The sequence below is a fragment of the Dendrobates tinctorius genome, unplaced genomic scaffold (genome assembly GCF_039654945.1).
Source record: "Dendrobates tinctorius isolate UK_male_01 unplaced genomic scaffold, ASM3965494v1 ptg000103l, whole genome shotgun sequence".
NCBI lineage: Eukaryota > Metazoa > Chordata > Amphibia > Anura > Dendrobatidae > Dendrobates > Dendrobates tinctorius.
In genome coordinates this window covers 40,102,428-40,126,296 of record NW_027361771.1, presented here as the reverse complement: position 1 = coordinate 40,126,296, position 23,869 = coordinate 40,102,428, and the positions used below count along the sequence as shown (strand labels likewise).

At 43.3% G+C, this 23,869-nt stretch overlaps 2 protein-coding genes across 4 annotated transcripts in view; one reads left to right on the top strand and one right to left on the bottom strand.

Annotated features, from left to right (window-relative positions):
• The window catches only part of LOC141100067 (uncharacterized), a 56,566-nt gene extending 51,803 nt beyond the window's left edge, over positions 1-4,763 (bottom strand). The window contains exon 1 of one of the 2 annotated variants that reach the window (XM_073588264.1): positions 4,651-4,763. The gene's annotated coding sequence lies outside the window, so the exon portion shown is untranslated. Of the gene's footprint in view, positions 1-4,627 lie in introns of both variants that reach the window. The other variant, XM_073588263.1, reaches the window with a different exon arrangement.
• Positions 4,756-16,872, top strand: CNPY3 (canopy FGF signaling regulator 3). 2 transcript variants are annotated; one of them, XM_073588261.1, is made up of 7 exons: positions 4,756-4,957; positions 8,688-8,787; positions 11,697-11,826; positions 12,115-12,211; positions 13,279-13,401; positions 13,492-13,609; positions 15,958-16,872. In XM_073588261.1, exons 2-7 carry the CDS (start codon positions 8,697-8,699, stop codon positions 16,155-16,157), a joined length of 759 nt encoding a protein of 252 aa, XP_073444362.1. In that variant the 5' UTR covers positions 4,756-4,957; positions 8,688-8,696; the 3' UTR covers positions 16,158-16,872. The 2 variants fall into 2 exon arrangements, with proteins under 2 accessions (XP_073444362.1, XP_073444361.1); XM_073588260.1 differs by lacking the exon at positions 4,756-4,957 and adding an exon at positions 8,201-8,320.
• Positions 16,873-23,869: the final 6,997 nt, after the last annotated feature.

The window sequence follows — 23,869 nt, the reverse complement described above, 5'->3', positions numbered from 1 at the left end:
TATAATCCCTGTATTTAATAACGTGTCACCAGTCTTTGCGAAAATCTTAATCTGGACAAATTTAATAACTTTGTTTGGCATTGACTACCTTGGCAGGTATAGGACTATATAAACGTTAACACCTTTACTCCCGAGGTTGGTTTGCACGTTCATGACCGGGCCAATTTTTACAATTCTGACCACTGTCCCTTTATGAGGTAATAACTCTGGAACGCTTCCATGGATCCCGGTGATTCTGACAATGTTTTCTCATGACATATTGTACTTCATGTTAGTGGTAAAATTTCTTTGATATAACTTGTGTTTGTGAAAAAAAACAGAAATTTGGCAAAAACTTTGAAAATTTCACAACTTTCCAACGTTGAATTTTTATGCCCTTAAATCACAGAAATATGTCACATGAAATACTTAAGTAACATTTACCACATGTTTACTTTACATCAGCACAATTTTGGAACTAAAATTTTTTTTGCTACGAAGTTAAGGGTTAAAATTTTATCAGCGATTTCTCATTTTTACAACAAAGTTTACAAAACCATTTTTTTTTTTTTTTTTTTTTTTTTAAGGGATCTCATCACATTTGAAGTTACTTTGAGGGGTCTATTTGATAGAAAATACCCAGGAAATACCCAAAAGTGACACCATTCTAAAAACTGCACCCCTCAAGGAGCTCAAAACCACAGTTAAGAAGTTTATTAACCCTTCAGGTGCTACACAGGAATGTTTAAAAAAAAAAAAAAAAAAAAAAAAAAAAGAACATTTACCACGTTTATTTACACCTATCTTGTTGATCGCGTGTTATTCCACTTTTTGTTCGGCGGTATGATGATAAAGCATTGGTTTATTTTGCCTTTTTTTAATGGTGTTCACTAAGTGGGACAGTATTATAGGTCGGGTCGTTACGGCCGCGACGATACTAAATATGTGTACTTTTACTGTCAGCGCTGCAGCTTCTATGCACTAACCTGAGAGACTTCCTGACATGCACTGCGCATGACAGGAAGTCTCTCAGGCCTGGAGACCCGGATGTCGTCATAATGCGGGGTCTCCAATCCAAAGGCAGAGGGGCTGTCAGAGCTGACAACCCCTCTGCCTGCTCCTGGAATGCTGCGATCATGTTTTGGGGGTTAAAGTGCCGGGTGTAAGCTGCGAGAATCAGCTGACACCCCCCATGAGCGCGGCTGATCGCACATGACGTACTATACCGTCCAAGGGCATTTAGGCCCAGGGCACATGGATGGTATAGCACGTCAAGTGTCGTGAAAGGGTTAAGAGTGATACTTGTTTATCAAGTTTATTGTGTTTGTACTATTTTACGATTTTTTTTCTCGTCCCGATGTGAGAGAGAAGGGAAAAAAATATATATCACAGATGAGCTGTGACTCAGATTACTATTGGTCAGAGAGCAATCTGACCTATCGGATTGCACGCGGCTGTTTTCCTCGCAGAGGAGTATGAGCCCTTAGAGAGAGCTTTCTGTGCATGTTGAGACATGTCTGAATATTCCACAGAAACAGGAATTCAGTCTGATGTCCTATATATACTTTTTTTCCCCCTATATGAACAAAAAAAAAAAAAAAAAATCTACCATTTTTTTTTCTTAGCAATGTTCAACATGTAGGTAAATAACATGGTATTTTTATAGTTCAGGTCATTGCAGACCTAAACTATACCAATTATGGGCAGATTTACAATTTTTTTTTTTTTTTAAATATTTTACAGGCAAAGAGCTTATCCACTAAAACACACCTCCTTTACTAGCGCTGTCCAGTGATGTCAGCGAACATCCAGAGGCTTGCATGACATTACTATGCTACGCGAGCCCTGCAGCCAATCAGCGACCGATGAAACAACCGCTCACAGCCTACCAATACAGGGAGGGGGCGGCTGCCTGGTATGTTAATGCACAATAAAAAACTGCGGCGTCTGTTCACATGGCATGCATTTTTTATAGCGCTGGGACAGCCCGCATGAGCTATTAGAAGGGTGTCACTACTAGGCTGGCCTGGATGCTGTGCATAGCCATAGTGTGAACAGCGCTGCATACAAGTTTTTTATTGTGCATCAACATACCAGGCAACCGCCCCCTCCATGTATTGGTAGGCTGTGAGCGGTTGTCTCATCAGTATTCTTGCACCTGTGTTGCCAGCTTAATTATATGGTCCACTGCATCCTGATGCATTTGTCTGGAGGCCTGGACGGGTAAACCTTTCTGCTGTTTTCTATTATTGGAGGATTTTTAAGTCCTCTTTCTGTGCTATTTCAGTATCAGAATATCTAAGTTCAAATTATTATTAGGGTGCAGAAACATTTTACGGTGGTATTCCGTTGCAGGAAGTGTTTCACCTAATAGGTGATAACTTGTAGTTTGGCAAGGAGCTGACCACGGAGATCTGCACCAGTCGCCATAATGGGACATTGTAGTTTGGCAAGGAGCTGACCACGGAGATCTGCACCAGTCGCCATAATGGGACATTGTAGTTTGGCAAGGAGCTGACCACGGAGATCTGCACCAGTCGCCATAATGGGACATTGTAGTTTGGCAAGGAGCTGACCACGGAGATCTGCACCAGTCGCCATGATGGGACATTGTAGTTTGGCAAGGAGCTGACCACGGAGATCTGCACCAGTCGCCATAATGGGACATTGTAGTTTGGCAAGGAGCTGACCACGGAGATCTGCACCAGTCGCCATGATGGGACATTGTAGTTTGGCAAGGAGCTGACCACAGAGATCTGCACCAGTCGCCATAATGGGACATTGTAGTTTGGCAAGGAGCTGACCACGGAGATCTGCACCAGTCGCCATAATGGGACATTGTAGTTTGGCAAGGAGCTGACCACAGAGATCTGCACCAGTCGCCATAATGGGACATTGTAGTTTGGCAAGGAGCTGACCACGGAGATCTGCACCAGTCGCCATAATGGGACATTGTAGTTTGGCAAGGAACTGACCACGGAGATCTGCACCAGTCGCCATAATGGGACATCTGCTTTTCACAAACCACACGTTTGGTCCTACCCTTACCACCCGCAGCTCCATTTTATGGGTGAAGCTGCCGCTCCCTTCGAAAAACAAATGACCGACTGTTCAACAAACAATGAAAACAGTTTTTATTGGCACCTCGGCCGCTCCCTGCGGCTTTATCAATATATTCATCAAGGAAGTAGTGTAATTAAAAGGGAATCGAGAAATCAGTGACTTATTGTTTTACTGCAGTCACAACACATGCATGGAGCAATAATGCAGACTCTGACGCCATCTTTTATATTGTAGTGTATACAATAGCCTGTGCAAAGGTCACTGTCACGGGAGGGGGAGTGGGGTCCGCACCCCAGTGACCTCACCTACTGGGATCGCTGGATCTTGTCTTATACACATTACCTTACAGTAATCCTGCCTCTGGTGATAATCCGCCTGCTGAAAACTTTCTGAAAGGACAGCAATGAGTAGAAGGGTACGTGCACACCATCAGTGTTTGCTCAGGCTTTGCCGCAGGTGAATTTCCATATGAATTCCACGCCTCCACTCACTTGCGTTTTTGTAAAGTATAGATAGATATTCATGAGATTTATTAGTGCCTTGCGTAATTGTAGTAACCCAATAAATGTTAAAAAAAGTGACATTCTTGATAACCAGCCAAGGAAAAGCAGACAGCTGGGGACTTATATTATTGGGGTGGAAAGGTCTACAGTTATTGGACCCTTCCCAGCCGGCAGCCGCCCCAGAATTGGCGAATCACATCAGATGCACCAATTCAGGCACTTTGCCCGGCTCTTCCCGAGTGCCTTGGGGTCTGCACAGAAGAGAGAACTTGACCTGCTGCGGCTCGGAAACTTACACCAGCGTAAAGAAGCAGAGTGGGCATGGATTTCTATTAATCACATCCATTGTATAGAATCATAGAATGGTAGAGATGGAAGGGACCTCCTGGGCCATCTGGTCCAACCCCCTGCTCAAAGCAGGATTCACTAAATCATCCCAGACAGATGTCTGTCCAGCCTCTGTTTGAAGACTTCCATTGAAGGAGAACTCACCACTTCTCGTGGCAGCCTGTTCCACTCACTGATCACTCTGTCAAAAAGTTTTTTCTAATATCTAATTTGTGTCTCCTCCCATTCAGTTTCATCCCATTGCTTCTAGTCTTTCCTTGTGCAAATGAGAATAACATAGCATTTTGGACGCTGCGATCATCCGCCGAACAGCATTGGTAAGCAGTGTCCCATTTGTAAGATCATCATCCCCCCCCACATTACACTGCCTCGCCCCAGCAACGTTTGCGGCACGGTCCGTGGCGCTCACATGACAACAATCAGAAGTCGGGGATGGGCTGCAGACCCCATATAGAGAGCACATCTACTCTGACAAGTATTGACAAACTGCAGCCCATCAGTGACCACGATTGGCTGCAGCGTTAACATAATAGAATGTGACAGCGACACGCAGAGGACTAGATGCTTATCTTATGTCACCCAAGCATTTACCAAGGAGGTCATCCAAATAACAGACCACCCCTTTAAGTCCACTACTATCCATAGACGCTGAACACCTCCCCCTCCCTCCAGCCCACAATGTACAGCTGGGCCCTGCGAGCGAGCCAGCACCCCGCGCTATGGCGCCTCAGTACCTTCAGCAGAGCTGCACCCTCACCTTCTCCACAAAACTGCGCAACGACGTCGACTACTAAAAAATCCTGTACAGCTGCTTATATAGTCCTGGGTCACATGACTCAATGACATAATGGGGCGGAGTTACCTGGGACTTTCCAGGGAGATTTTTGTCAGAAATCGTCTCTGAAAATATATTCTGAGCGGCCCCTAGCGGATATGTCTTGTATTACGCCTTGGAACAGAAAGGGAGCCAAGTGAATAGAGAACACGGCGCGCTCTAGGATTGGCTCCTACCCCACGTGACAGCAGAAAACGGAAGTTACCGGAGAGAGAGACCGCTGAATGAGGTGAGGAGGATGTATAGCGGCGGGTATACTCGGTACTACTCATTCCATGCACGGCCAGCCATTTTGTGCTGTAGAGTAGGCGGCTTCACACTGTACAGGTTACCTGTAATGACATGCTTCTGGGTACTGTGCACTGGACAGCCCAGTCTGGCGCATTGATCTCCCACCCTGATGATATAAGGTGGTGGGGCCCAGTTGCCATGGTTACAAGCATGGTGCACATGCCCTGCTGTTCTGTGAAAAGGCTGTGACTCTGATGATACCCAGAAGTAGTGTCGGTCCCATCCATAGTAAGCCCCCCTCTTGTGCGGCCATCGCCTCCGGGTTAGTAGCAATGTATCATAAGAAAATGACCGGGGTTTTGTGCTACATATATTTCTTTTTCATGTTTGTCAATAGCCAACAACAATAAGCCATTTTCTGATGACACATTCCCTTTAAAAGAAGAAATCTTGACTCCATCTTCATATAAACCACAGTGCACATCATCATGGTCTGGAAACCACTAACGTGTAGTGAGCACAGCACGCTCTTGGGCCACGTTCACATTGTCAGTATTTTACCTCAGTATTTGTAAGCCAAAACCAGGAGTGGGACAGTCAGAGTAAAAGTATAAGAGAAACACGTCACCACTACTGGATTTATCACCCACTCCTGATTTGGCTTACACAAACTGAGGTAAAAAACTGACCGTGTGCACATGGCTTTAGGCTTGTTTCAGACGTCCGACATTCACTATATTAGGGAAAAGTCCCTTCCCGTCTCCACATACAACAAATTTTGAGGAGGAAAATCGGAAAAAAATGTTTGTTTTTAGAAAATGATGCGTGAGGGGCAGCAGTGGTGGAGCGGAGTCCCAGGTGGCCTAGTCAGGAGATGCTGCGGGCTCCAAGGTGCTAGGACGGGGTGTTCGAAGGCGGCAGTAGTTGTGCCATGGCTGCAGGCATCAACATTTTGTGAAAGCCCGGAGCCCTGCACTTTCCATACTCTTCTATGCGGTGGACTCCGGGAAAATGGCCGCTCGAGGCGGCATGTGCACAAATGAGATCTCAGTTCCTCCGGCGGCCTTTTTCCAGGAGTCCACCGCATAGAAGAGTATGGGAAGTACGGGACTCCAGGCTTTCACAAAATGTCAGCAAAGCCCCCACACCAACGAACACCTCATTGTACCAGTCTGAGGCCCACAGCCAGCGTCCGACTCCGGCCTCTGCCATTGCCAGAAGCTTCCGGCAGCAACCCTGGGACCCCACGCCACCACAGCTACAATTCAGATTATAAGACGCAGACACATTTTCCCCCAAATTTGGGGGGAAAAATAGGGCATCATATAATCCGAAAAATATGGTATATTTTAAATAAATAGATCTTAGAATAAAATATTGGAATAATGTTTCATGTAAGAGCAGGAAAAAGCATATGGCCTAATTTAAATATGTCATACGAAAGGCTAAATAATACAGATAATAAACTATGATGCAAACTAAATTTCCCCCAAACACAGTATGATATCCCAACAGTGAATTCTGCCACAGTACCCTTCATCCGCATGGTATGACGACCCTACTGTACTCCCCTCCCTAAATCCTCCGACAAAGAATGGTGACCCTATAACACTATGATTCTCCAACTGTAATCCCCACACAGCGTTCCATACTGTATAATGGCCACAAAAAGTGCTCTATACGGTATAATGGGCCCCACATGGTCCTCCATACAGTAGAACGGGGCCCTGCAATGCCCTTCATAAAGTATAATTGCCCCACATAGTCCTCCTAACACTATAATGGGGCCCTGCATTGTCTTCCATAAAGTATAATGTCCCCACATAGTGCACCATACAGTACATTCCTCCCACATAGTGCTCCATACAGTACAGTCCTCCCACATAGTGCTCCATACAGTACAATGGCTACACATAGTGCTCCATACAGTATAATGGCCCCACATAGTCCTCCATACACTATAACGGGGCCTTGCATTGCCTTCCATAAAGTATAATGGCCCTATATTGTGCTCCATACAGTATAATGGCCCTATATTGTGCTCCATACAGTACCATGGCCCCACATAGTGCTCCATACAGTATAATGTCCCCACATAGTGCGCCATACAGTATAATGGTCCCATATAGTGCTCCATACAGTACAATGGCTCCACATAGTGCTCCATACAGTACAATGGCTCCACATAGTGCTCCATACAGTACAATGGCCCCACATAGTGCTCCATACAGTATAATGGCCCCACATAGTGCTCCATACAGTACAATGTCCCCACATAGTGCTCCATACAGTACAGTGGCTCCACATAGTGCTCCATACAGTACAGTGGCCCCACATAGTGCTCCATACAGTATAATGGCCCCACATAGTGCTCCATACAGTATAATGTCCCCACATAGTGCGCCATACAGTATAATGGTCCCACATAGTGCTCCATACAGTACAATGGCCCCACATAGTGCTCCATACAGTACAGTGGCTCCACATAGTGCTCCATACAGTACAATGGCCCCACATAGTGCTCCATACAGTACAATGGCCCCACATAGTGCTCCATACAGTATAATGTCCCCACATAGTGCGCCATACAGTAAAATGGTCCCACATAGTGCTCCATACAGTACAATGGCTCCACATAGTGCTCCATACAGTACAATGGCACCACATAGTGCTCTATACAGTATAATAGTTCCACGTAGTCCTCTATACACTATAACGGGGCCCTGTATTGCCTTCCATAAAGTATAATGGCCCCACATAGTGCTCCATACAGTATAATAGCCCCGTATAGGGCTGTGCGCGACAGTGGCCCCCCTGCATAGCTTTACAAATAGTATAATAGCCCCACATAGTGCTCTGTACAGTATAACGGTGCCCTGCATTGCCTTCTTTAATGTCTGTTGGCCCCACATAGTGCTCTCTACAGTATAATAGGGCCCACATAGAAAAAAAAATGCTCACCTCTTTCCGTTCCCCTACTGCTCCGGTCTCTTCATGGTGTCTTCAGATCCCCTGCATATCTCGGTACAGCGGTTGAGGTGTAATGAGACATCAGACGCAGAGGGGAAATGTGAGCTGACGGTCTATCATTACTTTCAGCTGTATTGGCATCTAGGATGAAAGTGTGATGTTTTTCCAGCTACAATTCTTATCGTAGGTACACTTCAACTGTGAGAGGCAGAATCTAAAAATAATATTCAGAAAATCCAAGAAAAAGTGTGCGCGCCCACATGGAGTAGTGATGCAAAGAGGTCCTATGCCGGACAGCAGAAGCATGCATCAGCTTAGCGTCCATGTATGCTCAACAAAGGGAGTGGGGATAACCCGCCATGGCTATTCTACTCTGGGAACTTACAATTGGGTATGTTGACATCTAACTTGCCTGAGCCTTCTCTGCTGTGTGTTCTGCTGTCGGGGAAAGTCTGGACACCCCCATACACATGAATTGTTTGGTGGGCCCGGACACAAACAGTGAGTTTGTCTAGTGCTTACAGCCACCCTCTGACCTCACACTGGGACGTACACTTGCCTAGGGAACTTCCCATGCCCCAGTTTTCCCCTCCACAACTCTTCATTTATCGGAGCTGTGCATGGGGGGCTTTGGGCATGTTGCAGTGCTGCTTTACATTACGGATGTTGGTTGTGTAGGTTACAGGGGGAAGGGTTGCAGTATTGTCTTCCGTTCATCCTCACAGCCTATGCCTTATCAGTCACTTGTGTCTTTACAGGCCTCAGCTATGTGGATCCTGCTCCTCATTCTTCCCCTCAGTGTCAGACTGGCAGATGCAGTGGACAATGAATGGGTACATCTTCCCAATAAATGTGAAGGTATGTAGTTGTTAGAAAAAAAGAAGCTATTTACTTCTGGGACAAAGAGATTTTATTTTTAATGTTGTAGGGAATCCCTGTGATTTGTGCCCAAATCATATATGAGTAGGCAGACCAAAGTCCATTTAAAGGGTTACTTGCAACATTTATAGTTGCCACCTGCACAAACTTCTTTGTGAGTGGGTATCCATCCACAAGGATCTCCGTTAATCCGTAGAGCAGGGCTCTGTTGGAATGGACTGCACTGCACTGCATTCCTTCTCTACGGGATTGCTGGAGTTAGCAGAGTGCAGCACTCGGCTTCTTCACCCAGTTCCAAAGACAATGAATGGAATGGAGCCATAGGCAGGTGATAGATGGGATTTCAAGAAACCCCATGCCCACTATGCATCCACAGATGCCCGCAGATCACCGGCGTGTCTTTCCAGAGCATGTCAATTTCACTTGTGGAGATATTAGTCACCACAAGAGAAATTACATCAATAGAATGTATTGAACGCGGTGATCCACGCAGTTCAGAGAACACATGAGGTCCCTGCGTTCAATAGACGGCAACACTTAGGACCCAGCGAACACGTGCAGTTTCCAAAGCGCTGCTGGTGCCGGATCGTGGGCACCCGGCTTTACACCGATCTCTGCCAAGGATGTGTTTCATATGTACTTGCTGGATGACTACTGTTGGCCCAGGACATGTGAGGTGAGAAATGTCCCGGCTACTAATGGCTATATCTTGGCCTATATTGCAGCCACAGCAGTCATCTAGGGTTTGTTTTAATTGAGATTCTCTGAAAGTTAAAAAAAAGCCCGGATTGCTACATTCTGGTCACGTCACCTTCATAATGTTGTTCTCTAACGGAGCCCCTTCCCTTCTGAGCCCTGCTGTGCACCCAAGCAGTAGTATACAACCACATATGGAGTATTCTATGGTGAAATTGTGTCATTAATTACAGGGTACATTTTTTTGTTTGTTCATTGTAAAAGTGAAAGATTTTTTTAAAACAATTTTTAATTTTCACAGCACAGCGGTAAAGAAAACCTGTGGGTTAAAATGGGGGTGTATTTTCCAAAATTGGGGTCACATATGGGGTTTTTCACTTCTCTGGTACCTCAGGAGCTCTGCATATCCAATATGGCGACTGAAAACTGTGAGCTGTTGTTATAATTGCATAACGAATTGCAGTATTTTTTTCTCTGATTCTTTCTGGGGAAAAATATCAGCAAAACAAAGTATTTTTGAAATATAATTTTCAATTTTATTGCCCAATGCCATAAAAATCTATGTGGAGTTATAATGCTCCCTTCTCTCTTTAAGGGGTATAGTTTCCAAAGTAGGTCTGTCTTTGGTAGGTTTTGCTGTTCTGGTTCCTCGGGGGCATAAATGCAACATGGCGCCTGTCACATATATGGCCTTCCCGTATTCGGGAGAAATTGGATAGCAGATTTCAGTGAGCTTTTTCTCTTATTCCTCCTTCTAGGGGCTAAAAGCCTTATTTTAATGGAAAAATAATAGAATGAAAAAATTTAAAAAAATCTACTTTGCATTAGTTCATGTGAAGCTCCTATAAGGTTAACATACTTAATAAATACCAAAAAATGAACTTTTTAAAATAGTCAAATTTTTTTTTTTGGGGTGGGTGAGGGGATAAAATACAGACCCCCTCAAAGACACTTTAGAACTAAATTGGTCTTTGAAAAAAAAATAGGTTTCTTTAACATTTCTTAAAAATGTGGAAAAATTGCTGCTAAACTTATAAGCAATCCAATGTACACCAAAATAAATGAACGATAAAATCGATGCCAACATAAAGCAGACATATGGGAACTGTCAGTTATTAACTATTTTTGTGTGGCTATGGCTAACGCTTTCAAGGAAACCTGTGATGTCCCCAAACGCTATAACCCTGCAAATATGGGGTCACTTTGCAGGTTAAGGTGCTATTAGCCTGCAGATTAATAGCATTTTTTGAAATGACGAGCAGACACATCGAAAGTTTGAACAGTGGCAATTTTTCCAGTTTCTTTTATATATCTCAGTTTTTGTTTTTTAATAAATTAAAAACATATTCACCCCAACTTAACGTAAAGTACAATGTATCACAAATAAAGCGTCCACTGATATACAAATTTATGCAATTTGTGCATATAGGTATGGATGGAGGTTTAATATCATTTTTTTTGCTGTTATTTAGCTTTTGTTTGTACATGTCAGAAATGCAAACATTGTCCTGACTGCTTGTGGCATAAAAAGGCAGTTGTTGGAGCGGTGCTGTGATAACATCCTCCAGCTGATCTGCGAGGGTCCCAGGTGTCGCACCCCCATCAGAGGATAGGCCATTAATCTTAAAGTACTGGAGAACCGCTTTAATGTTTTCCCCCCAAATAAACTTTAATTAAAGGCAGCAATAATGCATATGTACAAAATAATGGCACCTAAAACCTCTCACATCTGTACTCCCCATGTTTTCCACTGCAGCTCCATCTTGTCAGGTTGACTGCTGTACACAGCAGGTGCTTGGTGATAGCTGCAACGTGCTGAGGTCATTGAACTCCAATAAGGCTAGGTGCACACGTTTTTCTGCAGAAATTTCTGCACCACTTCTTGATCTCTTGGCAGGAAAAACTCTGTGTAAAATAGGTGCAGTTTTGATGCCTTTTTTGCCGCATTTTTTACATCCTTTTTGGTGCAGATTTTTACCCACCCATCAGTATGAGTGAAATCTGCAGTAGAAGCTGCTCTGTGTGCATGCGGCTTCAGGATTCTCATTCACTTTGCTGGCATCAGGAAACCCTTCAGGTTTTTTGATCTGTGCACAGGCCCTAAGCAGGGATTTGAGAATCGGCTTGATTGCTGTGCCGTCCGGTCTGCTATTGCCGGCTAGTTAAATAAGCGCTACGTTTCTCTCTTGCAGTCTGTAAGTATGTTGCCCTGGAGCTGAAATCCTCATTTGAAGAGACGTCCCGGACACGGGAAGTTATTGATACACGCTATGGGTTTCTTGACGGGGACAAGAAACAAAACAAGATCAAGTACACTAATTCGTGAGTTCTCCATTTCTGTACTTCCGGTAGTAGATTCCATGAGCTTCATCTGTGATGCATGGTACAGTATGCCGCCGTAGCGGGTTATTTCCTGCATGGCAGAGCTTCGCTCTTCACTCTTTCTGGGACTACCACATGTGGCAGTATGCTGCCGCCCTACAGTCTGGGATGGGTACTGCCTCTTTGTTCATTTTTGTCAGTAGAGCTGGAGACCTCATTCTTGGACATTTTACCACATGTCTACTCTCCAAAATAATAATTACATTTCTGTCTTTTCTCTTTTTTCAGTGATATCCGCCTGATAGAAGTCACAGAAGGGCTCTGTCAAAGACTGCTGGACTACAACCTCCATAAGGAACGTACTGGCAGTAATCGTTTTGCCAAGGTATTGTCACTATATGGAGGACTGTGCGCATACTCCTGGCAGTGTATAAATGAAAGTATATCTCAGCGTATGGGTGACGAATGACACTGTCAGAACTTGCACAAGGGTTTGGATCTGGATAAGCATGTATATGCTCGGTATGGATGTATGGCCTTCAATGACTCAATTCAGATTTTTGTGATTGGATACTATGTTCCCCAACTTTTTGCTCTCATTTTAGCCAATAGTTCCCAATATTTTACCACTCACTATGGTTATTTGTTTACTTGCTTATGAAGTTCTCGATCAGACCAAGGGAACCAATTAGCTTATGATTCATGGAAACCACGGGCAGCATGAATCAGATCCTGGTTGTACAGTTGATGCCACATTAAGTGTTCTCTGAAACGCTATGTTACATCAAAGAAAATATAGGCAAGATTCAGCCTCCCCTGCTGGATCATCTAGCTAAATGTTTTCTGAAACGTCAGAGTGTTTTTAGAGGAAAATACACCTGACTGCATTCGTGCAACCTGGCACTGATGCATGCTGCCCGTGGTTTGAGCAACATGAATCTGCTGACATGTTCCATTAATGGAACCTATCAGGGGTCTGATGCCATCCAGTCCCTTTTACTGTGGGTTAGAGGATTAATTCACTTTTTAGCCAGATGTGGTTTTTTTAATAAAATGAATGTTCTAGTGTAGTATTCTATATCTGGGAAGCAGATGTGCCAATATAAATACAGAAAGACAAATAATTTGATGAAATTCTAATGTGTAATTTTCCATCAGTCTTTACTTTTTCTGATCATTAGTATTATTTTGACTTGCCCTATATTCTCCTCATTGTCACCCCTTTGACACATAATATATTTTAGTCTCTTGGGCTGTTATGGTCACTTGTTGCTTCTTTTTTGGTGTAATTATTTATCTTTCTACGTGTCATGTATGTATTGAGTAATGAAACATGATCTATTTTTCCTTGGTTGTTTACCTTTCTCATAGGTTATAGTATTTTATATGCTACACTGAACGATGAGCACTAATATTGCATTTTTATATACCTCAACACTTTGTTTCATTTAGGGGATGTCAGAAACCTTCCAGACTTTGCATCATCTTGTACATAAAGGTGTGAAAGTGGTGATGGACATACCGTACGAGCTGTGGAATGAAACGTCCGCTGAGGTGGCGGATATGAAGAAGCAGGTAAATCGGGAGGTACTAGAGGATGTGTTTTTTTATTGGTGCCATGCGTGGTGACGCTGCTGTTTACACATGGCTTGCTCTTACCTACAGTGTGATGTCATGATGGAGGAGTTTGAAGACGTTATTGAAGATTGGTATCGGCATCACCAGCAAGATGACATCACTGACTTTCTGTGTGCGAAACATGTCCTGAAGGGGCAAGATAAAAGTGAGTGGTTTAAGAAGTTATATGATGTGATTGCATGATTTTCAAGTATCTCTAACCCTTTCCTGGTGTTGGACATAATAGTGCGAGCTGATTCTCCATATATGAAGCGGGCTCAGGAGCTGAGTCCGCACCATACACAACAGATGCCGGCTGTTTTATGCATCCAGCATTTGCCTATAACAGGAGCAGTAAGAGCTTTGCTATGATTATTGCTGTTTAACAATTTAAATGCCGCTAGCAGTGACACGATTGGCGCAAAGTGGTGCAATTGCCAGCCCCTGAGATGCAATTTCAGGCTGCCGATAGGTTGCCATGGCACCTGGGGGCCTGCTAAAAGTCTCAATGGCTGCCCTCTTTGTTCACTTGTGAAGTCCATCCTGTCTCTGGGCTTTGTAGAACACAATTTTGATCATATACTGCATAACAGTATTATTGTGATATCTAGAACAAGCAATCGATCACAGGTTCAAATCACCCACCGGGACTAAAAAATTGCATAAGAAATAGAGGTTTTTAAAAATTGGGTTTTATTCTTACTACTTTTATAGTACAGTACAATTGACCTAGAAATATGATTATCCAGGTCAGTCCAATTATGGCAGCACAAAAGATGCATCATTTTTTTTTCTATTTAAGAGATAGAAAAAAGCTTGGAATAGTGCAAACATTTTTATATATTTTTTTGTCGCTATTATCTTAGACTTGTAATATTTTTATTTTGATAGGGCATTGAGTGAGCGCTTGTTTTTTGCAGAGTGAGCTGAATTTGTTATTGATACTAATTTTGTCAGCATAGATTTTGTGATCGAGGTGACGTAACAAAAAAAATTAATTTAGATGTTTTGATTTTTTTTTTTTTATCTCTTTTATGGCGTTTACCGATCTGGTTAATTCAATATTTTAATCAGACTTTTACAAACGCAGCGATGCCACATATGTGTATTTTTTTAAAGGTGGAAATGGAACGGATTTGAATTAGATGTTTTTTGTTCATTCTTTACATTAGATTTTTTTAGTCCCCTCGGATGACTTGAACCTGTGATTGTCTGATTGCTTATACTATATACTTAAATATTACAGTATTGCAGTATGTAGTTAAAATGTCGAACTTTTATAGAATTCAACCTAAGGCTTAGCTTCTCTGTAGGACTGAGATGACAGTGAAGGGGTTACCCATCAATCCCCTGTGATCGTGTTCCGGGGAACCTATGAAAGTCAGTGTGACTGAGCCAGTGCATTGAGAGTGGCAGTGGTTAACAGCTGCAACCAGAACCTGGCACCAGCAGGGTTGTTAGAGCCAGATGCCCGCTATGTAATATTGCCGGTATCTGCTGCGTATGGAGGGAACTCGGCTCCTGGACCCTCTCCAAACCTGAGGACTCATTTCTATGGTGTGAATACAACGTCCTTTTGTGGGAAGGGGTTAAAGACCTTTCAATGGGTTTTCTTTTTTTTTTTAATTTAAACGGAGTACCTCCTCCAAGGCGCTGCTCCTTCTGGAACAGTTTTTCTTTTTTTTTCCCTCTGCATTTACATCTTAAAGTTATTCCCCCGGTAATAAAGATCCACATTTTCACTTCATCCATCTGGGCATATACCACAGAACATTTGTCACACAGGAGAAATAACAATCCCGTATAGAAGTTCTGTGGTATATGCCTAGATGGTTGTACAGAAAATTTTGATCTTTATTACTTGGGGGCATAACTTTGTGATGGAGGGGCATCGAAAGAAAAGGAAACACTGTTCCAGAATGGGTAAAACAGCAGGTGATACTTAGCTTAAACTAAAAAATCCAGTGAAGGTAGTCTTTACATTTTAAAAAATAAATATATAAATTGGAAAAGCATTTTAGGTTATGTTCTTTAAACTGATCCAGCAACACATCCATCAAGCCTGAAAATTCAGTTTTGTGTGCAGCTAATTGGGATGATTTGCAATACCACACATCACCATATTGGTGATATTTTAAAGGAAAAAAAGATGTGAGTTAGAGAAAGTTTATTTAAGACAAGATGTGGCTATATTTACTTTAGACATAAGGCATTGCACTATATACAGCCATGAAGAAAAGTTCATCCTCTTTTGAGCTCTATGCTTTCATTTATGAATACATAATAAAAAACAAAACATTAGTTATTTAAAATGTCTTAAAATTAGTTAACTCTAACCTCAAATGAGCAACAACACAATATAAATTCGCCCCAAGGACAGAACATGCAATGCTCATAGAATTTACAAAAGAAAACAAGAACTACAAGATCTTCGAGGTTTCTTGGTTAAGGAATTTCATGTATGTGTAAACATCTAAGAAGGAATTTCTTGTAATATTGGCTGGTTTTAACCAGGTTGCCTCTCTGAGACATGGACTGGTAAGAAAGGGGACCCTGGCCCATCATCTGGAAAGAAGAAAACCAAGAAAGGAGAAAAAAAGAAATCCAAGAAGGTGTCTAAAGACTCAAATGGTAAGCACAATAATGAAGTCCCAGGGAAACTGGAAGCTCTGGAGACACAGATTCCTGAAAGCAGGCCTAGTGATGAGCTCTGACCCTAACCTCCGCTCTCCAGTGGACTGGTTCAGCTACCACCTTCACCACAGGCACGATGCATATGCTGGGATCTTGGGCTTCTTACTGGTTACAATCCAGGATATGGGAAGACTGGTGAAGATAATGGACATATCATGTGAAGGATCTGATGATGGTTCCTATAGATAATATAAGAATAATTATTCGGACGTATTGATCTATTTTTACATTCTCTGAGTTAGTGGCTTGTGGCCAGAAATGCTCTTTTGTCTTGCTGAACAGGTCAATAATTCTGTGCTGACATATGTAGTGGGAGAAGGGGACATTCCTTGTAAGTCCTATTGGCATGGAAAGCATCAGTGTCGTGACGATTAAGGGTCCATAATGGGTTATGTGCCTGGTCTCAGCCAGTATTATTTTTTTTACTGTTTCTTTATCTACAATTCCTATCATCTATATCGCTGTCTGGTGATTTGCCTATCGCTTTCCATGTAATTTTTCAATTCTATCTCCAAGCCCATCAGTTCTTCGTCTGGCATTCTTTTCTCTCCATTGCTTCCTTATCTTGCCAACCCATTACCTTTTCTGACCGTATAAGTCTCTTTACTTTTTTCCTTTTGTCTAACACATTCTTGCTTAATGGCATGTAAATTTCTTGTGTGTCAGATTTCGATTGATTGTGGCTTTCTTTTCTGCAGACTCGTTTTATTTTCTTACAATAAAGATATAAAAATACTGGATGATAAAAGTGACTTTTATCTGGTGATGAGCCTTCCTTAAATATGCTATGTGTTGTATGCTAGGCTGAAATCAAACGGTACCAACCATTACGCCTTCACCGTTGAGCCCAGTAATTGGCTGGTGTGCTGCAGCCTGCCAACAAAGACCAGGAGCAGCGGCAGAGAGGCATCGCCCTGAGCCCAGTAATTGGCTGGAGCGCTCCCGTGTGTTGCAGCCTGCCAACAAAGACCAGGAGCAGCGGCAGAGAGGCATCACCCTGAGCCCAGTAATTGGCTGGAGTGCTCACGTGTGCTGCAGCCTGCCAACAAAGACCAAGAGCAGCGGCAGAGAGGCATCGCCCTGAGCCCAGTAATTGGCTGGAGCGCTCACGTGTGCTGCAGCCTGCCAACAAAGACCAAGAGCACTGGCAGAGAGGCAACGCCCTGAGTCCAGTAATTGGCTGGAGCGCTCCCTTGTGTTGCAGCCTGCCAACAAAGACCAGGAGCAGCGGCAGAGAGGCATCACCCTGAGCCCAGTAATTGGCTGGAGTGCTCATGTGTGCTGCAGCCTGCCAACAAAGACCAAGAGCAGCAGCAGAGAGGCATCGCCTTGAGCCCAGTAATTGGCTGGAGCGCTCACTTGTGCTGCAGCCTGCCAACAAAGACCAAGAGCAGTGGCAGAGAGGCAACGCCCTGAGCCCAGTAATTGGCTGGAGCACTCACGTCTGTTGCAGCCTGCCAAAAAAAACCAGGAGCAGTGGCAGAGAGGCAACGCCCTGAGCCCAGTAATTGGCTGGAGCGCTCATGTGTGCTGCAGCCTGCCAACAAAGACCAGGAGCAGCGGCAGAGAGGCAATGCCCTGAGCCCAGTAATTGGCTGGAGCGCTAATGTGTGTTGCAGCCAGCCAATAATGACCAGGAGAGGCATTGCTGGAACAGTGGAGGGAGATTATAGATGATTTTTGTTATTTTCACTTACAGCAAACTGATTGGGATTACAACATTTTTAATTGAAAACCATTTTAAAGGGAATCTGTCACCAGAAAAATACTATGAACCTGCAGATATGGGATTAGTCTGCAGGTTAATAGCATTATTATGTTGGCCGGTACCTGCAGTTAGCCTAATGAATACGGGGAGAAAATTAACTTTATTTTCCCCTGCCGTGTTCCCGTTTCAGTCATGGTTCCGGCGCTGGTTCAGTCACCAACTTGAGATACATAGCGGCGGCTGTAACCACACCCTTGACCCTGACTGTGCCATTTAGGAGAAAACTTTCACATAAAGGGATATATAATAAGATAAATTACCTATTGTTCAATAGAGTTTTTATGTTAATGTTGTGGAGGAAAGGACCCGTTCCTCCTACGTCACCAATGTGAAGTAACTACACAGGCACAGCTCTCCGGCGCCCCCTTTGTCTCTCAGGTCAGTAAGGGAACTGCACCTAGAGCAAATGGCCACTGGGGAGGATGTCCTGTTACCCGCTGGGTATTCTAAGATTCGTAATCAGAGTAAAAGCATCAGCCCAAGATTAATTTTATGGTTTAATTGCCTTAAGGGCGCACTAGATAATTACAGAAATATACAGAAAGCTATACAATGGAGTTTCAGTGGATTTGCAGTCAGAGTAAAATATAACGATATGGGTACAAGACTTAGAGATATTAAGCTGGAGGTCAATTTACCAGATTGTAGGTTGCTTGTGGGTGCCGGGAGCTCTGCAGTCCACAGATACAAGAATCTTAGTTACCGGACAGACCCCAAAGCATGGGCCACTGCTCCCCTTGGCAGATCTGTCCCCAGTTCCTTCTTAGATCATCATTGTCTGGTTCTTCTGTGAGAGTGACTCTCTGCCATTGGCTGCTAGTTCTTAAGCACGCTAGGTCCCTCCCCTTGTGTCAGAGGGTGGGCTAATAATCTCCACCCTTTAGCTCCCTGCAGAACTTATTCCCAATATCTAAGAAAGGGGGTAACTTTCAACAGCATGATCGGATCAGGACATGAGAGGTACCAGTGAATGCGGTTTGTTTTGCCTGTCGTGTGGAGAGCAAACATGGCCCCATTGGGTCGCTGTGGAGGGCCAATCTATGTATTTCAGGCCCCAGAACCCTCACCACCTCAGGAGTCGCACTGCCAGATACGCGATTTCCTCAGGGTCACTCGGATATTTTTCATGAGTCCATAACTCGAAAGATGTGCTCATAATCCATGATCCTAGGATGGAGTCGGGGCGGCTGGGAGAGACAATGGATGTGTATTTCTGTGTCTAGCTGACAGGTATATTCTAATTGAAGCCCCCAGGCGCCTTCCTGCCCCATGCTGGCGTGGCTCCTACTCACGCTTTGAAGTTTTGTTTTGGGCCTTATCTCATTATCATGCTAAAAAGCCTTTCTATTCAACATTGGAGCCCTAAATCCTGCTTTGTTCATCACAAATGTATTACTTTTTATTTGTTTGATAATATGTTTTTTCAATTCTCCATATCACTAGCTATAAATTTGTGTCACTTTGGCCTTTAGGCCTTATATAATACTTCCTGTTCTGACATTCTAAGCACAGACAGGATTACAATGACAGATGTCATCTCCATAAACAGCAGATAACACAGGCTCCACCAATCACAATCGTCAATTCACAGCTTATCGCCTTTCACAATGACCTTTGAGCATGTGAAGATAGTGCTTCAATAAAGTCAATCTGTTGCTACAACTGTCCATATGGCATACTGAGAAAAATAGGAAATAGGAGTCTGATGTCAGTCCTACTGGAAAGGATGAAAATTGTAAGTCAGCTATAACATAAAAATAAGATCTAAACAATAGTTGATTTTCTGGTTTGTGTTGCGGGCTCCACTTTTTCCCTGTCGTCGCACCCACACTTCAGTCACGCTTGTTTTACGTTAGCGTTTGATTCGCATGCGTACATATATTTAACATGGTGTACGCAGGGACATGCGTTTGTATGCGTTTGCATGCTTTTGCGTACGCAGTGTCTGGTGAACGCAACATGTTGCATTATTTGAGGTGTCAAAAATCTGTCAAATATGTGCAGGCATGTGAATGCGTGCGTCAAAAAACGCATTACTGTCTATGGGAACGCATTGGTACGCAAGGACATGTGTACGCATGCGTTCGATACGCATGCGTTCTTGAAAATGTAAATAGAATTTCCATGAGACACGCTAATTTTTGTCTGGTGTCATATCAAACGCATGCGCATAAAAACGCAAGCGCATGCACATGCATCATTTTTCCCCGTCATGCGTAAGATAATGCACATAAAAACTACGACGTAAACATGCGTTTTTTCATGCATTAGCAATGCCGATTAAAATGCTAATGTGAACCTAGCCTCAGTGCGTGCGATGGTAGGAACCTTCAAGGGGAGGTGATGCCGTGGAGCGTAAGTCCAGGGTGAGGTAAATGCGTCAGTGGTGATCGCAGCCTGTCATCAGTATTACAGTACAGGCTGGGATCACGGCTCAGCGCCGACATGTTCAGTGCACACAGAATAAAACAGTGCTGCGTGGGAGCGCAAGGAAGGTTTATTGTTATTTTCCTATGCACTGACTATATGAGGGCCATATGCGAGAATGAGGGGCATATACAGTACACAGGATGGAAGGCTATATATACAGGATGAGATCTATATACACAAGATGGGTCCATATATCAGGATATGGACATATACACAGGATGGGGCCATATACCAGAACGGAGGTCCATATATACCTGGAAAGGGGTCGAAAACCCAGATAGAGGGTCATATACAAAGGATGGGGTCGATATACCAGGATATGGACATATACACAGGATGGGGGCCATATACAAAGGATGGGGGCTATATACAGTGGGTATGGAAAGTATTCAGACCCCTTTAAATTTTTCACTTTGTTTCATTGCAGCCATTTGATAAATTCAAAAAGTTCATTTTTTTTCTCATTAATGTATACTCTGCACCCCATCTTGACTGAAAAAAAAACAGAAACTTAGAAATTTTTGAAAATTTATTAAAAAGAAACACTGAAATATCACATGGTCATAAGTATTCAGACCCTTTGCTCAGACACTCATATTTAAGTCACATGCTGTCCATTTCCTTGTGATCCGCCTTGAGATGGCTCTACTCCTTCATTGGAGTCCAGCTGTGTTTAATTAAACTGATAGGACTTGATTTGTAAAGACACACACTTGTCTATATAAGACCTCACAGCTACAGTGCATGTCAGACCAAACGAAAATCATGAGGTCAAAGGAACTGTGGCAAGGCACGGTTACAAAAGAATTTCTGCAGTACTCAAGGTTCCTAATAGCACAGTTGTCTCCATAATCCTTAAATGGAAGAAGTTTGGGACCACCAGAAGTCTTCCAAGACCTGGCCGTCCAGCCAAACTGAGCAATCGTGTGAGGAAGAGCCTTGGTGAGAGAGGTAAAGAAGATCCCCAAGATCACTGTGGCTGAGCTCTAAAGATGCAGTAGGGAGATGGGAGAAAGTTGACTTTGTGGAACTATCACTTCAGCCCCAGTCGGGCCTTTATGGCAGAGTGGCCCGATGGAAGCCTCTCCTCAGTGCAAGACATATGAAAGCCTGCATGGAGTTTGCTAAAAAAAACACATGAAGAACTCTCAGACTATGAGAAATAAGATTCTCTGGTCTGATGAGACGATGATAGAACTTTTTGGTGAAAATTCTAAGTGGTATGTGTGGAGAAAACCAGGCACTGCTCATCACTTGCCCAATACAATCCCAACAGTGAAACGTGGCAGCATCATGCTAGGGTGGTGTTTTTCAGCTGCATGGACAGGACGACTGGTTGCAATTGAAGGAAACATGAATGCGGCCAAGTACAGAGATATTCTGGATGAAAACCTCTTCCAGAGTGCTCTGGACCTTAGACTTGGCCGAAGGTTCACTTTCCAACAAAACAACGACCCTAGGCACACAGCTAAAATAACAAAGGAGTGGCTTCAGAACAATTCTGTGACCATTCTTGACTGGCCCAGCCAGAGCCCTGACCTAAACCCAATTGAGCATCTCTGGAGAGACCTGAAAATGGCTGTCCACCAACGTTCACCATCCAACCTGACGGAACTGGAGAGGATCTGCAAGGAAGAATGGCAGAGAATCCCCAAATCCAGGTGTGAAAATCTTGTTGCATCATTCCCAAGAAGACTCATGACTATACTAGCTCAAAAGGGTGCTTCTTATCAATACTGAGCAAAGGGTCTGAATACTTATGACCATGTGATATTTCAGTTATTCTTTTTTTAATAAATTTGCAAAAATTTCTACTTTTTTTCCCGTCAAGATGGGATGCATTGATGAGAAAAAAAAACTTTTTTGAATTAACCAAGTGGCTGCAATGAAACAAAGAGTGAAAAAACAGGGGTCTGAATACTTTCCGTACCCACTGTTCATAGGCTGAGTGCCATATACCAGGATGGAGAGCCATATACAAAGTATGGGGCCCATATACACAGGATGGGGGCCATATACCAGGATGGAGACATATACAAAGTATGGGGCCCATATACACAGAATGAGAGCCATATACTAGGATGGAGCCATATAGACAGGAAGGGGGCCATATATTAGGATGGAGGGACTTGTACACAGGATGGGAGCCATATACCAGGACAGGGGTCATAAACCAGGATGAGGCCCAGGATTTGGGCCATATACCAGGATGGGGCCATATACCAGGATGCACTATATGGAGCACTGGTGGGCACTACATGGGGCCATTATATTGTGGGGCACAACACAGAGCCATTATACTTTTGGACTCTATATGGGGCCATTATACTGTGGAGCACTATATGGGGAAATATGATTACTCCTGTTGTTTTACTAGGGGCAGGGATCTGCTAACAGGATTTGGTTGATCTTGAATTATACATCCAGAATTTGTTGCGTGTATATATTACTGCATTTTTTTCGCACTTTATTGATAGGTGTTTAATAGGGTGCTGATGGATGTTTGACGTGGAGCAGGGGCGCAATTTCACACATTAGCGTGCCAACCTCCGCTGACAGGTAGGACACCTTAGGGAATTCTAGTGTTCGTTAGTTCTCTTGTGGTATATCCTGTCAAATATTTTGTGACCCTCATAGACCTTGAGGGTGAGTACACACAGTGCGGATTACACTGCGGATTTGCAGGTAAATCCGCAGGTAAAGTAACCTGCGGTTTATCTGCAGATTTGCCAGCGGTTTTCCCCTGCGGTTTGACACCTGGACAATGGAATAGGTGTCAAAACGCTGCAGAATCCGCAGAAAGAATTGACATGCTGCAGATTTAAAACCGCAGCAAATCCTGGTGGAAAAATCCACAGCATGTGCACTGCGGTTTTGAAATCCCATTGCTTAGCATTGTACTGTACAATGCCTGTGGATCTGCAGCAAAATCCGCACCGTGTGCACATACCCTGATAGTATTTTTTGGCGCACACTTTTTTTTTTTTTTTTACAGTTTCTAATGTGATTAAAGGTTATATTTTAGGAGAATTTTTTTTGTTTTACAAATTGATTGGGACACTATATTCTGTGTATTTTTTTTCCGATTTCTTCCCATAAGAGCACTATATGGGGCCATTATACAGAGGGCTCAGGATATTTTTGTTGACCCCTTAAATAAACCTGAAAGTCTCCACTTCAATTACATCTTAGTTGTTTCATTTTAAATCCAAAATAGTGTCATGCAGAGGCCAAATCACCGAGACTCGGTCACTGCCCAAATATTTCTGGACCTAACTGTACATCAATTAAACATTGCTGATATTGTGTACAATAAAAGTCCAATGTATAACAATCTAAAATTAATTAAATTGTATGTTAAATGCCAAACAGAAAAAATGAATCGGAAAAACAGAATTGCCATTTTGTGGTCGAGCAATCACACTTGCAAAATAAGAAAGAATAACCCCTTAACCCCCAAGGGTGGTTTGCACGTTCATGACCGGGCCAATTTTTACAATTCTGACCACTGTCTCTTTATGAGGTAATAACTCT